The sequence below is a fragment of the Hypanus sabinus genome, chromosome 5, assembly GCF_030144855.1.
Source record: "Hypanus sabinus isolate sHypSab1 chromosome 5, sHypSab1.hap1, whole genome shotgun sequence".
Classification (NCBI taxonomy): domain Eukaryota; kingdom Metazoa; phylum Chordata; class Chondrichthyes; order Myliobatiformes; family Dasyatidae; genus Hypanus; species Hypanus sabinus.
This window is the reverse complement of record NC_082710.1, coordinates 96,114,035-96,129,702: the sequence shown is the minus strand read 5'-3', so window position 1 is coordinate 96,129,702 and position 15,668 is coordinate 96,114,035. Positions and strand designations below refer to the sequence as shown.

General features: G+C 38.4%; 1 protein-coding gene across 1 annotated transcript in view; it reads left to right on the top strand.

The window, feature by feature from the left end:
- LOC132394768 (low-density lipoprotein receptor-related protein 1-like) overlaps window positions 1-15,668 on the top strand; it is a 1,611,265-nt gene that overhangs the window by 754,557 nt on the left and 841,040 nt on the right. Inside the window, exon 12 of the mRNA XM_059971176.1 lies at window positions 1,685-1,865. Within this exon, the coding sequence (XP_059827159.1) occupies window positions 1,685-1,865 (181 nt within the window). The remainder of the gene's footprint in view (window positions 1-1,684; window positions 1,866-15,668) is intronic.

The following is a 15,668-nucleotide window of genomic DNA, read 5'->3' as shown; positions in this document are numbered from 1 at the left end:
ATCCCTCCATTCCAATGACTTGCTTTCTGATCCTTTCTGAATGCAGTTTAGTGGGCAGATTTCCCATATATTTGATGTGATTTTATTTTTTGAATATCGAAAGGCTGGCAATTGTTTCAGAAAAATTCAACAAATATGTCATCTGTCATAGATCTTTATGGTAAGGGAAGCATTGGAAGTGCATAACATTCATACAGAAAATAATATAGTTTTCAAATTATGACTGTAATGGAACAAATTAGCTAAATAGTTGGTTCACATTGAAGAGCAATTCTCCAAAAGGGGAGCAGAATTTAAGACAAAGCATTGTGTCCAAGCAGAAGTGTTCCAAATAAATAGTAATAATTTAACTAGGAAATCAAATTTAATTATATAACATAAACATCAAGCTGTTCTGTTTCAACTAGCATACTGGCTTCAATCCAACAATATGGAAAATTGCCCAAGGATGGCATGTCAACAAAGAAAAAGGCACATTCAATCTGGCTAATTACCATCCTACCAGTTTATGTAATCTCAATTATCAGCAAAGTATTGGAGCTACTTTTCAGTGCCGTTGTCAAATTACACTGAACTAAACAATAATCTGCTCACTATCAGTCAGTTTTGATCCAATATGCTTCCCTCACCACCAAAATCTTGCAGCTTCAATTCAATTTTGATCAAAAGAAGGAATTCCACAGATGAAGTGACAGAGATTCTCACAGATCTCACATCAGCATTGGATGAAGTATGGCAACAGAGATCATTGAGTTCTCCTAGACCCAAACACCTTCAGGTGCTTCCTCAATAGTATTCTCACCAGTGATAGATATGAGATGGAGTTGTTTGTTGCACAATCCTTTTTTATTTCCATTTCCACAACTAATGAAACAACATTTCCCCCATGGAGTAAGACCTCAGCAACATTGTGATTTAGGCTGATAAATGGAACTTAATATCTATCATCTATGAGATATCTGGCACAAGGCACAGATATCTGTAGTCATTCATCACTTCCATTCACCTTGACTTTCTTTCTCTCTCTCCATGCAGCCACAAGCTGAAATGACAAATACAAACAGAATACCCCCAATGCAGGCACCATCCTGTCTTGAATAATTTTATATGTGCCATCTACATATCTGAGAAACCAGGCACAGATGTTAATTCTCCACTGCAGTTGCCAAAATACTGGAAAACCAGATAATAACACAGTGGGACGACTGTCAACACAATAGCTGCAGTAGTTTGAATTTCTCAGCAGATCTTCAGAGGCTATGGAATGGGAAATAAACCTGTCCTACCACAAGAGTTATTTACTTTCTTTTCTGTTTAAATCTTTTTATTAATTTTCAGACATAGGCTTAATAACAATAGTAATAAAGAGAGATTGGGAATGCATAGTTAATAAACAATATATACAAGCATAAACTATAGATAACACAAATGTATTAAGCCTCCCAAACTCTTGATGTAGTTAATTTAATGGGAAAAGAAATGCCAAAAAGAAAAACCCCAAATTAGAAATTTAAAAAAACTAAACTAAGCAAAGCTGGGCTATTATATTACAACAGATATAATCAATAGTGTCAATAACTCCGCTCCTCTGAGTTAGTTTCTAAAATTGAATTTGGAAGGAAGTTTTTATTTTCTCCACCAGGAGGGAATGTTTGAAGATTGCATTTTTTCTTGTCACTTCTAGGCGTGGATAATGTCGAAGGTATTGCTGTGGACTGGATTGGAAACAACTTATACTGGACCGATGATAGTTACAGAAAGTCTATAAGTGTAGCAAGACTTGAAAAGGCCTCTCAGACCCGGAAGACCTTGGTGGAAGGTCAAATGTCACACCCCAGAGCTATAGTTCTGGATCCCTTACATGGGTAAGTACTCTCTCTTTCACCTTCTTCAAACTTAAATGATGGCCTAATTATTGAATCTGCACTCATGACTGTTTCTTTAAAGATCTGCAGATTTTCTCTTGTTTGTGAGTATATTTAAAGTGGAGGTTGCTAGGTTCTTGATAAGTCAGCACATCAAAGGTTATGGGGAAAAGACAGAGGAATGGGATCGAGAGGGATAATAAATCAGGCATGATGGAATGGCGGAGTGGCCTAATTCTAGTCCTATGTCTTATGGACTTAATTGTTCCAAGATGAATGTTGATGTTCCCTGTTGATGTCAAGTTCATTTTGAAAGTAAACTCTGGACACTGTGTGATTTCTTTCCATCTAGAGTGGGATCATCCCAGAAGTGAAGGTTAGATTACGCATGGAGGTAATCATTCTGAACATTTTAGGCCAGCTCATAGCAGAAGCGCCAGAATGGGTCCAAAGACAGGACATAAATGCTGAATAACTTATTCAAAGACCCCTGGATTGGTGACCATCAATAATTATTGAAGGAATGAGAATTCCATTACCTCAATTATATTTGAAAACAGACTTGCTAGCCAGCTACCTTTATCTTGATTTAACATAGAAAAGCTCTAACCTACGGTATCACAAGGAACTAAGGTAATCTTCATAGTGATTATAGGATGTTATCAATACACTTTTTCCCATTCCTTTTTTCCAGTTCTCTTATTCTCATATACCTAATCATTGTAGACCATTTTTCTATAGGATAGAAGGCCAAATTTTCAATAGTGGAAACTGTCCAACAGTAGTTCATATCTTCAAAGCACTTAGACATGACTTTAGATAATGAAAAGTCTTATAAAAATTCCAGTTTCAACCAGGATACAAAAATAAGAGTTTATTTGGCATAGATGGAAAAGAGACTGCGTAGTACAACATGACTAAGGTGGCTTGGCAGATCACTCAAATTTGGTGAGTTTTATTCCTTTGTTTATAATAGGAAATAGAAAACATTGGCTCAGTCAATTACCATCTTGAGGACAATGTTAAAATAGTTTCCAAATGTCTCAGTCATGCACAGAGTAGTGCACACAACTACTCAGCAACAAGTGACATTCCTTTGCATTTTGCTGGCCTCTTTATTTCAAATAAATACGACTTCAGCCTCAGCAGACCTAATTTCATTGAATTTAATACTGACCAGATTGGGGTTAGTGTCAATAGTGTAAAGGCAAAGCACATAAGCAAGAACCCAATCAACAATAAATCTATGAGACAGCAACACATCTCTTGAGAAATTATAGATGAATATTAAAATGGAAACAATCCACATAATCTAATGAGATATGCAGCAACATTTTATTAAAATGATACAGTGCCCATAAAAATATTTAGACCCCCCCTGAAGTTTTTGTGTTTTATTGTCTTTTTTTACACTGATCAACAGAAAGGACTCTTTTGTGTCAAAGTGAAAACAAATCTCTACCAAGTAATCTAAATTAATTACAAATACAAATTGTAAAATAATTGTTTGCAAAAGTATATACCCCCTTTAATATGACACACAACATCATCACCGGTGCAGCCAATTTGTTTTAAAAGTCACATAATTAGTTAAATGGAGATCACCGTGTGCAGTCAAGGTGTTTCAATTGATTATAGTAAAAACACACCAGTATCTGCAAGGTACAACTGCTGGTGAGTCAGTATCGTGGCAAAAGCTACACCATAACGACAAAAGAACACTCCAAGCATCTCCACAAAGAGGTTATTGAAAAACACAAGTCAGAAGATGAATACAAGAAAATTTCCAAGTCACTGAATATTTCTTGAACAACAGTTAAGTCAATCATCAAGAAATGAAAGAATATAGCACAGCTGTATATCTGCCTAGAGCAGGCTGACCTCAAAAACTGAGTAACTGTGCAAGAAGGGGATTAGTGAGGAAGGGCATAAGGAGACCTATGATAACTCTGGAGGAGTGGCTGAGATGGTAGAGACTAAGCAGATAAAAACTACTGCCCAGGTGCTTCACCAGTCATCGCTTTATGGGAGAGTGGCAAAGAGAAAGCCACTACTGAAAAAACTCACATAAAGACTTGGCTAGCATTTGTCAGGAGGCATGTAGGAGATTCTGAAGTCAGCTGGAAGAAGTTCTATGGCCCGATGAAATCAAAATTAAGCTTTTTGGATATCAGACTAAATGCTATGTGTGGTGTAAGCATTATCATCAGAAACACACCATCCTTACCGTGAAGCATGGTGATGGCTATATCACGCTGTGGGATGCTTCACTGCAGCAGGCCCCAGAAGGCCTGTGAAGGTAGAGTGTAAAATGAATGCAGCAAAATATAGGGAAATCCTGGAGGAAAATCTGATGCAGTCTTCAAGAGAACTGTGAATTTGGAGGAGATTTGTTTTCCAGTAAGACAGTGACCACAAGCACAAAGCCAAAGCTACACAGGAATGTCTTAAAAACAACAAAGTTAATGTCCTGGAGTGGCCAAGTCAAAGACCAGAACTCAATCCAACTGAGAATTTCTGGCTGGACTTGAAAGGGGCTGTTGACTCACAATTCCCCTACAATCTGACAGAACTTGAGCAATTTTGTAAAGAGCAATTGGGAAAATTTGCAGTATCCAGATGTGCAAAACTGTTAGATAGCTATCCACACAGACACAAGGCTGTAATTGCTGCCAAAGGTGCATCTAGAGAACACTGGCTTGAAGGAGATGAGTAATTATGTAAACAATTATTTTGTGTTTAATAATTGTAATACATTTACACCAATTTGTAGAAATTTGTTTTCACTCTGACATGAAGGTGTCCTCTCTGTTGATCAATGTCAAAAATGCCAAATTAAGTCCATTGTGATTCAATGTTGTAAAACAATAAAACATAAACTTTCAAGGGGGCAGAATACTTTACTTTTTCAAAATCAGATATTATTTCCAAATTTTCTGCTTTCTATAGCAGAGAATATCACATAGGAGACACAGCTTCTAGATTTTATTAGTATACTTACATTAAACATTCTCTAACTTTATCCTATTTCTCTAGATGCATTAGCGTTTAATGCCACTGAAACTATCGGCAATGATAATTTGATATCATGCTGGTGACAAAAGAAGTACTTCCCTGGGCATGTAATTGGATAGATGTTCTTGCTGAAGAACATAGGACTTGGCTCAGTGCCTGGGATCTCTGGAATTCCTGAGAGTCATTCCCCGTTTTCTTTTCGTTTGCAAGTACAATAGCTGAAGGCAGAGTTGCTACCTGGTTTTAGTGTCTTTATTCCAGAAAATCATTTCGAATGTTCTGTTGGTTTTATACATGTGAGCTTGGAGAGGGGTGGATTGTTGGTGGTGGTGGTGAGGACAAGGCTTCCAGAACAAAATGAAGAGAATTTGTACTAAACAGGAATATACAAAACAGCGTGACTAAATGGTGTCATAACTTGCAAGGGGAAGCAACAGTTGATTGATGAATAGCATTAAATAGGCAACGTTTAAAGCCATCGTCAGCAATAAGAAAGGTAAGGCAATAAAAGTTAGTGCTCCTGGTAGTCAGACAAAACTAAAACTAAAAGAAGAAGCCATCAAAGCAGGTTGATACTTTGATGCTTTGGTTGATGTGAGGTTGGGTGAGAATTAGACAAAATAATGATGATGAAACAAATAAAAAATAAACTGAAACAGTCCAAAATGACCATGAAATGGAATCAAAGTGTCTTCTAAGAGCATATAAATTATAAATGGGTGGTAAGAGCAGAGCTGAGACCAATTAAAGAACAAAAAGGAGATTCAGTGTATGGAGGTGTATGATAAGGCTGGGAATCTAAATGAATACACTGAATTTTTTGCTGCCAATGATGAAGCTGCTGATAAAGTTACAGGAATCTGGTAGCTGATGTGATGAACAAAGGGCACGAGAATGGTTACGATAACTAAATCCTGATATCATACTAAGGAGAGTAGGAATTGAAATTCCAGAGTTACTGGCCCCAATTAAGTGAACTCAGCCAAATGAATGGCACACTCCTGATTTTGGCATCTATTTGGCTGAGTTCTCTTAACTACAAATAGGTACAACAGAGCTAAAGTGAATGATCTTTAAAAGTGAAATTTTGAGAGTACAGAGTTTATATGGTCCTATCAGAATAAAAGACAAATATAACAGTTTAAGGAACATTGGTTTTCAAGAGATTTTGAAGCCGCGATTAAGAAGAAGTAGGTGCATTGCAGGTATAGGAAGGCAGAAACAAATGAGGTACTTGAGGAGTATAAAAATGCAAGTGAACAATTAAGAAGGAAATCAGGAGGTTTAAAAGAAGCCATGAGTTTTCTCCAGCAGGTGAGGTGAAGGACAATCTCAAGGCTTTCTACAGATATAGTAACAGCAAAATGGCAGACAACACAATAGTCAGTGGGATTTACAGGAGAAATTTTGTAGAGATTGCAGACTTATGATAGTAGGTGATTTTAACTCTCCACATTTTGAGTGGGACTACCATACTGTATAAGGGATGGCTGGCATAGAGTTTGTCAAATGTATTCAGGAACGTTTTCTTTATGAATATGTAGAGACCCCATCTAGCAGGAGTGTGATAGTAGATCTCCTTTTAGGGAATGTTATAGAGCAGGTGATGGGTTTTTGACACCAAGTTTGGGGTGGGGGGCTTGGTGCATAATGAAGAAGGCTATCAAATCTTGCAACGGGATCTGGACTGGATGGAAAATATCGGCTGAAAAATGGCAGATGGAACTTAATGTAGACATGTGTGAGGTGTTACACTTTGGGAGGACAAACCAGGGTAGGACTTAAACGGTGAGCGGTAGGGCACTGAGGAGTGGGGTAGAACAGAGGAATGTGAGTACAGATCCATAATTCCTTTAAAGTGGTGTCACAGGTAGCTAGCTCATAAAGAGAGCTTCTGACACATTGGCCTTCATAATTCAAAGTATTAAGTACAGGAGTGTGGATGTTACATTGAAGTTGTGTAAGATATTAGTGAGGCCTAATTCGCTTTTGTGTTCAGTACTGGTCAACTACGTACAGGAGTGATATCAATACGATTGAAATAGTGCAGAGAATATTTACAAGAATGCTTCTGGGACTTGAGGACCTGAGTTATATGGAAAGACAGAATAGGTTAGGATTTTATTTCCTATCATGGAGGAGAATAAGGAGAGATTTGATAGAGGTATACAAAATTATGAGGGGCATGGATAGGATTAATGCATCGAAATGTTTTGTTTTCCACTGAGGTTGTGTGAGATTAGAACTAGAAGTCATGGGTAAAGGGTGAAATGTTTAAAGAGAAAATTAGGGGGAATTTCTTCAGAGGGTGGTCAGAGTGTAGAACAAGCTACCAGCAAAAGTGATGGATTTAAGTTCAATTTTGATATTTAAGTGAAATTTGGATGGAAGGATTATGGAAGGCAGATTAATGGGTTTAAGCAGATTAATTGTTTGGCATAGACAGATGGGCCCATGCAACTTTTACTGTGTTGTTCTGTGATTCTGTGACTCTATATGAGGCCCAAAAATGCTCACAATGCTCCAAATGAGGTTTGATCAATGTTATCCAAAACCTCAGCATTATATCCTTACTTTTATATTCTATTCCACTCAAAATTAATGCAAACTTGCCTTCATTACTTTGGGTTCATCCTGCAAGTTAACCTTTAGCAAATCCTACACTAGGGTTCCGAAGTCCCTTTGGACCTCCAATTTTTGAATGTACTTCCCATTTAGAAAATTGTATGTGCCTTTATTCCTTCAATCAAAGTGCATTATCATACACTTCCCTACGCTGTATTTTATCTGTCACATCTTTGCTCATTCTCCCAAGTACTTCTGCAGGTTCCCTGATTACTCAACACCACCTATCCCTCCAGATAATGTTTGTATCCTTTATAAGCTTGGCCACAAAGTCATCAGTTCCATTATTCAGATTAACTAACATAAAACGTAAAAAGTAATGAAGCCAACACCAACCTGTGCTAAGCAATACTTGTCACCAGCAGCCAATCAGTAAAGCTCACCTTTACTCCATTCTTTGTCTATCCAAGCTTGTATCTTTCCTGTAATATCATAGATTCTCATCTTGTTAGTAACCTCATGTACAGCAACTTGTCCAAGGCTCTCTGAAAATTCAAATTAAGAACATCCACAGACTCTCCTTTATCAATCCTGCTTGTTATTTCCTCAAAGAATTCCAACAGATCTGTCAGCCAATATTTCCCCCAAGGAAACTATTCTGACTTTGGCCAATTTTATCAAATGCCTTGAAGTATGCTGACATACCATCCATAATAATGGACTTTAACATCTTGCCAACCACTGAAGTTAGGCTAATTAGCCTATAATTTCATCTCATTTGCATCCCTCCCTTCTTAAAGAGTGAAAAGATATTTGTGATTTTCCAGTCTTCTGGAACCATTCCAGATTGTAATGGTTCTGGAAAGAACACCACTAATTCCTCCTCAATCTCTTCAGCTACTACTTTTAGAACCCTATGGTGTAATCCATCTGGTCCAGGTGACTTATCTACCTTCAGACATTTCAGCTTCCCAAGCACCTTCTTACTCATCTCTGTTTCTTGAGTATTTCTGGCATATTGAAATTGTCTTCCACTGTGAAGACTGACACAAAGTACTTATTGAGTTCATTGTTCCCCATTATTACCTCTCTCCTGCTAAAACTTTTGGTATCTTCTTTAATATTATTAGCTAGCTTACCTTAATATCTCATCTTTTCTCTCCTTTTTGCTTTTTTCATTCCCTCTGTTGGTCTTAGAAAGCTTCCCAATCCTCTAGCTTCTCGATAATTTTTGGTATATTGTATGTCTGTCTGTTGCTTCTATGCTGTCATTGATTTCTTCTGTCAGCCTTGGTTATCTCTTCCTCCCTTTAAATTTCTTCTTCTTTTTGGGATGAGGATTTCCTGTGTCTTCCGAATTACTCCAAGAAACTCCAGCCACTGCTGCTCTACTGCCATAGTGCTCCCTCCCAATCAAATTTGACCTGCTTGTCTCTCACATCTATATATTTATCTTTACACAAATGTAATAACAATTCATCCAGTTTCAGCTTCTCCCTCTCCAACTGCAAGGTCAATTCTGTCATATGCTGATCACTTGCTCCTAATGATTCCTTTTCCTTAACTCCTTTTTCCTTGACCAAATGCACAAAAGTTAGCATTGCTGATGTGGCTTGTCATGATGTGATTTTTCATTACATGAATGACTTTTGAAATGATTTCTGGTACAGAGATTGAAGAATTAATAATTGCAATTGTCAGGATTTTTTTTTTCTTACTGATGTGGCAGTGAAGATTCCAATTCAAATCATTGATGAAATACCCAAATGTTTTAATGTGGCTTTGAAGGAAGCTGGCTGGATGAATTATAGAGGATTCCTGATTCTTTTGGTGTAAAGGACTCTTATGTTAATAGCAGTTAACTTTAGTATAAGTCTCTGCAGGAGCTTATTGTTCCTATCTTCTACTATTATAAACTAAAAATGTTCATTGAAAGTGAACTTCTAGGGGAAGATTGTATCTCTTCTCCATAATCCCCTTAATGGCAACCATGAGACAGGGATTCACTATTCAGATAGGGATCACATTCTGTATGACTGTATCGGGTTTGATTTTGAAATCTGCAGTAAACAGTGTCAGGCCTGCAATGATGCATGACATTGAAAACTCAGCCAGGCACATTCAGACATCAACACATCGATATCACAGATGAAAATATTAATTCACAGCTCCCAACGACCCCCTAAATGACAAGCCACTGCGGTTGTTCCCTGTTTTACTTGGGGTTATAAATGAAGGATGGTGGTTGCACATTGGTTACACATCTGCCAAAGAACAAAGCTGTGTTACGAAGTCCATTGATGATGCCATCTCCTATATTAATGATGCTGGAAAATCATAATCTATACTAAGTTAGTTAGTTTCAAAAGTGTCTAATCCAATTTTTCAGTGGGTGAGACATCCATCAGAAATAGTCCCAATTGTGAAAACATGAACAGAAGTATTGCAACTGCTCAACAAAGGTCTCTTGTGCCAACTTAACACAACAATGATCATTTCTAACAAAAGCTCATGTTAGGAAAATGAAACAGGCATTTTCTATTTTTGGCAGCCTTTTACATGGCTGTACTCATGCAATGCAGTGGATCTATTGCAAATGTAATGTAAAAAGCTGTGGCATTCTTCCTCTGATTCCTATTGGCAAATTGAACAAGCTGTGAACTCTGCAGAAATCTGTTGTAAGAAGTCACTCACATTTTAACACAACAATCAGGTTGAATATAAAACAGATTTTTCATTAAAAGTTAAATATTCTTAATTTCATAAATTTGGGGGAGAAATTCCTGAGTGTAATATTCAAACAGAAAATATGTGCGTGTGTGTGTGGAGGGGGGAGGGGGAGGAGACAAGCACAAAGACAAGTTATTTAACAGTTACAATGAGACATACAAGGTCTCTTTGAAGGGTTAACTGTGAGCATGGATGTGACTGTGACTGCAGGAATTCCTCATGATGGAAAAACATTTCCCCTGTATTTCTGCACAGTTGAACCAAGTTGTATGGGATATAAAAAAAACAAAATAGCATAACATTGGAGAGGACGCATTCATTGCAAAATAATTGTAAGAATGTTTAATTTGTATGATATCTTAACATACTGATTCAAAGATTCAAAGTACATTTATTATCAAAGTATGTATGGTGTATACAACCCTGAGATTTGTCTTCCTGCAGACTGCCCCAAAACAAAAAAATATCATGGCACCTGTTTATAGAGAGCATCTACATCCAAGCGTGCAAAAAAAGAACAAATCTTGCAAATGGCAAAAAGACAAGCGAGAAACACAGAATATAAAACATCAAACCATTAAAACAGTCTAAGAACTTTCATGAAGTTTAGTTCAGTTCAATTTAGCACTGTGTCATTCATTGACTGCGGGCCACAGAGCCAATCCGCCCAATCAAAATCACACAAAATAACAATAAACAAAGGAGTAACCAGAAACTAGAAACATATCATAACATAATTAAACCTTGCCCAAAATAGCAAAGTACCAGATCCAGTACCATTGACCTGTAAACACAATATCAAAATGTAAATCACGGGCTCCAAATAGTAGCAGAACCATATCTGAAAGAAGAAGTAAAAGAAGTAGTTTTGCGAACTATCTGCCAGACCTTGCTTTGTTCACATAGTTCATTGGTGTCAACTTCTTCTGAAAGGTGAAAGCTGAAATTTACCCTGCAAACATGAGGAAATCTGCAGATGCTGGAAATTCAAACAACAACACACACAAAATCACAAAATGCTGGTAGAACACAGCAGGCTAGGCAGCATCTAAAGGGAGAAGCGCTGTCGATGTTTTGGGCCGAGACCCTTCATCAGGACTAACCGAAAGGAAAGATAGTAAGAGATTTGAAAGTAGTTTTGCGGAACACCTACGCTCAGTCCGCCAGAAAAAGCAGGATCTCCCAGTGGTCACACATTTTAATTCCATGTCCCATTTCCATTCTGATATGTCTATCATATCAGACCTCCTCTACTGTCAAAATGAATCCAAACTCAGGTTGGAGGAACAACACCTTATATACCGGCTGGTTAGCCTCCAAACTGATGGCAAGAACATTGACTTCTCTAACTTCCGTTAATGCACCTCCTCCCCTTCTTACCCCATCCCTGACATATTTAGTTGTTTGCCTGTTCTCCATCTCCCTCTGGTGCTTCCCCCCCCTCCCCTTTCTTTCCCCCTAGGCCTCCCGTCCCATGATCCTTTCCCGTCTCCAGCTCTGTAGCACTTTCGCCAATCATCTTTCCAGCTCTCAGCTTCATCCCACCCCCTCCGGTCTTCTCCTATCATTTTGTATTTCACCCTCCCCCCCACTACTTTCGAATTTCTTACTATCTTTCCTTTCGGTTAGTCCTGATGAAGGGTTTCGGCCCGAAATGTCGATGGTGCTTCTCCCTATAGATGCTGCCTAGCCTGCTGCATTCCACCAGCATTCTGTGTGTGTTGTTGTTTGAAATTTACCCTTTAAGGATTTATTTATTTGTCTTTATGGCTACGTATAGGGAAATTAAATAAATTATATTTTAAATCAGTGGCTCTGTTTATCATGCCTTTATTCCCAATAGAGCTATACATCAAAGGGTCATAGATTTGTTTATATATTTCAGCCTGAAATTTGCAATTTTAAAGATATTTTGTTGAATCAAAACTGTAGCTACACTTGGTGGGGGGGAGGGTTGGTTTACAGCTACAACTATCTAAGTTTATTTGTCAAGGGACATGAAGAACCCATTCATTCTCTCTGACCACTTTCACCATTTAATAGCAACACAAGTGAATCTGCAGATGCTGGAAATAAATAAAAACACAAAATGCTGGGAGAACTCAGCAGGCCCTCCTGATAGCTACACACACAAAATGCTGCCTGGCCTGCTGTGTTCCACCAGCATTTTGTGTGTGTTGTTGTTTGAATTTCCAGCATCTGCAGATTTCCTCGTGTAGGCCCTCCTGATGAAGGGTTTCGGTCTGAAACGTCGTCACTACCTCCTCCCATAAATGTTGTCTGGCCTGCTGAGTTCTGCCAGCCTTTTGTGTTTTTATTCACCATTTAATAGTTCATTGTTGTTCTGAATTCCAATATTGTTTGACTGCAGCATTTCTGTTGGCATTTTCGCACCTCTTACTATCCAGAAAACACTGTTAATTGTATTTCAGCCTAAAGGTAGATGATTTTGCAACTTTTGAACATTGAAATCCATGCTTTTCCAATAACCTGTCTAACTTTGTATTCTATATTTCTACAACTAATTTATCTTCGCCAAGTTAAAATAAAGCTTCATTTTCATTCAGCCATGCGGGGTAACAATATATCACGTGAAGCTGAGACTCCATTGCAGTCTGGAATAAGGTTTATTGACATAATCTGGCATTGAAAAGTAAGACTTTATCCTTGCTCTCCATTTCTTACCTCCCAATCACAAAATTGCTTTCAATTCCATCTGCTTTCATTTCTACTCATACTTCCAAGTGCAAAATATTTTATGGGTTTTCTGCAAAATGGATAGTGATACTCTCACGTCCTCCTCTAACATTTTAGCTAGATATGTCAAGCATGAGCTGTTAAACAAATCCATCCCAATCTTCCTTGGACTGCTGACAGCAGGTTCAATGCTTGGTCAGTTTGGTTGGGAAAAGTGGACATGGGAGAGTTTTCAGACAGGTAATTGAAAGACCTCATGAAAGAAAGTTTAATTATTGTGTGGAATTATTTTAAAATATAAATAGTTTTTCCCACTGGCTAGCTAGCTTGGCCTGCTTAGCATCTTTCATGCTGCAAAGGGAATGTCAAGATTTTAGGGTTGGATAGGGGTGGAGGCAGACATTGGTGGATCAGGGAATGAGAGTTGGAATATATATGTGGAACCAACAAGATTTTAACTTCTAATGAAACCCATTGCAGAACATGTGGCTGAATTTGCTTGGAATAGGAGGAGCTCAAACAAGGTATATGCCATTTATGTAAAGATTCTGCTCAGTGTGGCCTTGTACACAAGAAGTATATGCAGTATAATGCATTTGAGGGTGCCACAGTGGAACTGGAAGTGGAACCACTGTCTCCCAGCACCAAAGTACTAGACTCAGTTCTGACTATAGGTACTGTTTATGTAAAGTGTTCCTGTTGTCCCTCTGACTGTGTGAGTCCTTCCAGATGCTCCAATTTCCTTCAAAATCAACTCAGATTTGCTCTCACTGATTTATATGGTGTGAAATTTGTTGGTTGGTGGCAGCAGTGCAGTGTAAACACATAACAATTAATATCCAGTTAAAAAATAAATATATAGCCCAAAAGTTGGAATGACTAGCTGGTGTTCATTGGTCATGGACTGTTAAGAATTCCAATGGCAGATGGGGAGAAGCTGTATCTGAATCATTGAATGTGGGTCTTCTGGCCACTTCTCTGATGGTGGTAATGAAAAGTGGGCCTGACCCAGGTGGGGAACATCAAAGTTGAGTTTATTGACAGACAGACAGACAGACAGACAGACAGACAGACAGACATACTTTATTGATTGCGAGGGAAATTGGGTTTTGTTACAGCCACACCAACCAAGAATAGTGAAGAAATATAGCAATATGAAACCATAAATAATTAAATAATAGTAAGTTAATCATGTCAAGTGGAAATAAGTCCAGGACCAGCCTATTGGCTCAGGGTGTCTGACACTCTGAGGGAGGAGTTGTAAAGTTTGAAAGCCACATGTAGGAATGACTTCTTGTGAGGCTCAATGTTGCATCCCGGTGGAATGAGTCACTGGCTGAATGTACTCCTGTACCTAACCAGTACATTATTGAGTGGATGGGAGTCATTGTCCAAGATGGCATGCAACTTGGACAGCATCCTCCTTTCAGACACCACCGTCAGAGAGTCCAGTTCCACCCCCACAACATCACTGGCCTTACGAATGAGTTTGTTGATTCTGTTGGTGTCTGCTACCCTCAGCCTGCTGCCCCAGCACACAACAGCAAACATGATAGCACTGGCCACCAAAGACTCAAAGAACATCCTCAGCATCATCCGGCAGATGTTAAAGGACCTCAGTCTCCTCAGGAAGTAGAGACAGCTCTGACCCTTCTTGTAGACAAGCCTCAGTGTTCTTTGACCAGTCCAGTTTATTGTCCATTTGTATCCCCAGATATTTGTAATCCTCCACCATGTCCACATTGACCCCTTGGATGGAAACAGGGGTCACCGATGCCTTAGCCCTCCTCAGGTCCACCACCAGCTCCTTAGTCTTTTTCACATTAAGCTGCCATATGCGAAAGTATTGTGTGTGCACAGGTGCAATGAGAAGCTTACTTGCAGAAGCATCACAGTACCTAGCTTTGTATAAGCAGCATTATTAGCATGTCGGTTGTAAATGATGCGCAGGGAAACAAATAAAACAAACTCCATATTAGTGCAAGGTCCTTGGTAATGTGTGCAATCCTCCTGAGGTAGTGTCTCAATGACGGGGAGGGTTCAAAGTTCAAAGTAAATTTATTATCAAAGTGTATAAAATGTCACCATATCCAACCATACTCAATAAATCTGTAGAATAATAGCTATAACAGAATCAATGAAAGACGTCCAACTTGAGCATTCAACCAGAGTGCAGAGGCCAAAAAATAAATTGCAAATATGAAAAGAAAGAAATAATAATAATAAACAAACAAGCTATAAATATTGAGAAGATGAGATGAATAATCTTTAAAAGTGAGTCATTGGTTGTGGGAAAATTTCAATGAAGGAGTTGTACCTGTGGTAGAACTGGCAGTGTCTGCACCCTTTTGCAACCTTTTGCGAAACTGTGCTTTGGAGCCTCTATACCAGGCTGTGATGCAAGCCATTGGATCCCAAAGGAATATGGCTGGTAGCCTAACTGGCCAGTATAATTGCACCTGTTTTGCAATTGAGTGATACTATTTGAGGAAAGTTGATTAGATTCTTGTGACAATAAAAATGAGATTAACGGAGTTTTAATGTAAATGGGTGTTTGATGATGATAGCACGGACTGTTGGACTGAAGAGCTAGTTTCTATGTTGTATGTCTCTATTGAACAGTATCAAATTAATTTACACTCTGTGGCCACTTTATGAGGTACCTCCTATACCTTGTTCGTGGTCTTCTGTTATTGCAAACCATCCTCTTTAAGATTTGTCGTGTTCTGCATTCAGATGCTGTTCTGTACATCATTGTAGTTCTTTGAGTTATTGGCACCTTCCTGTCAGTCTGAA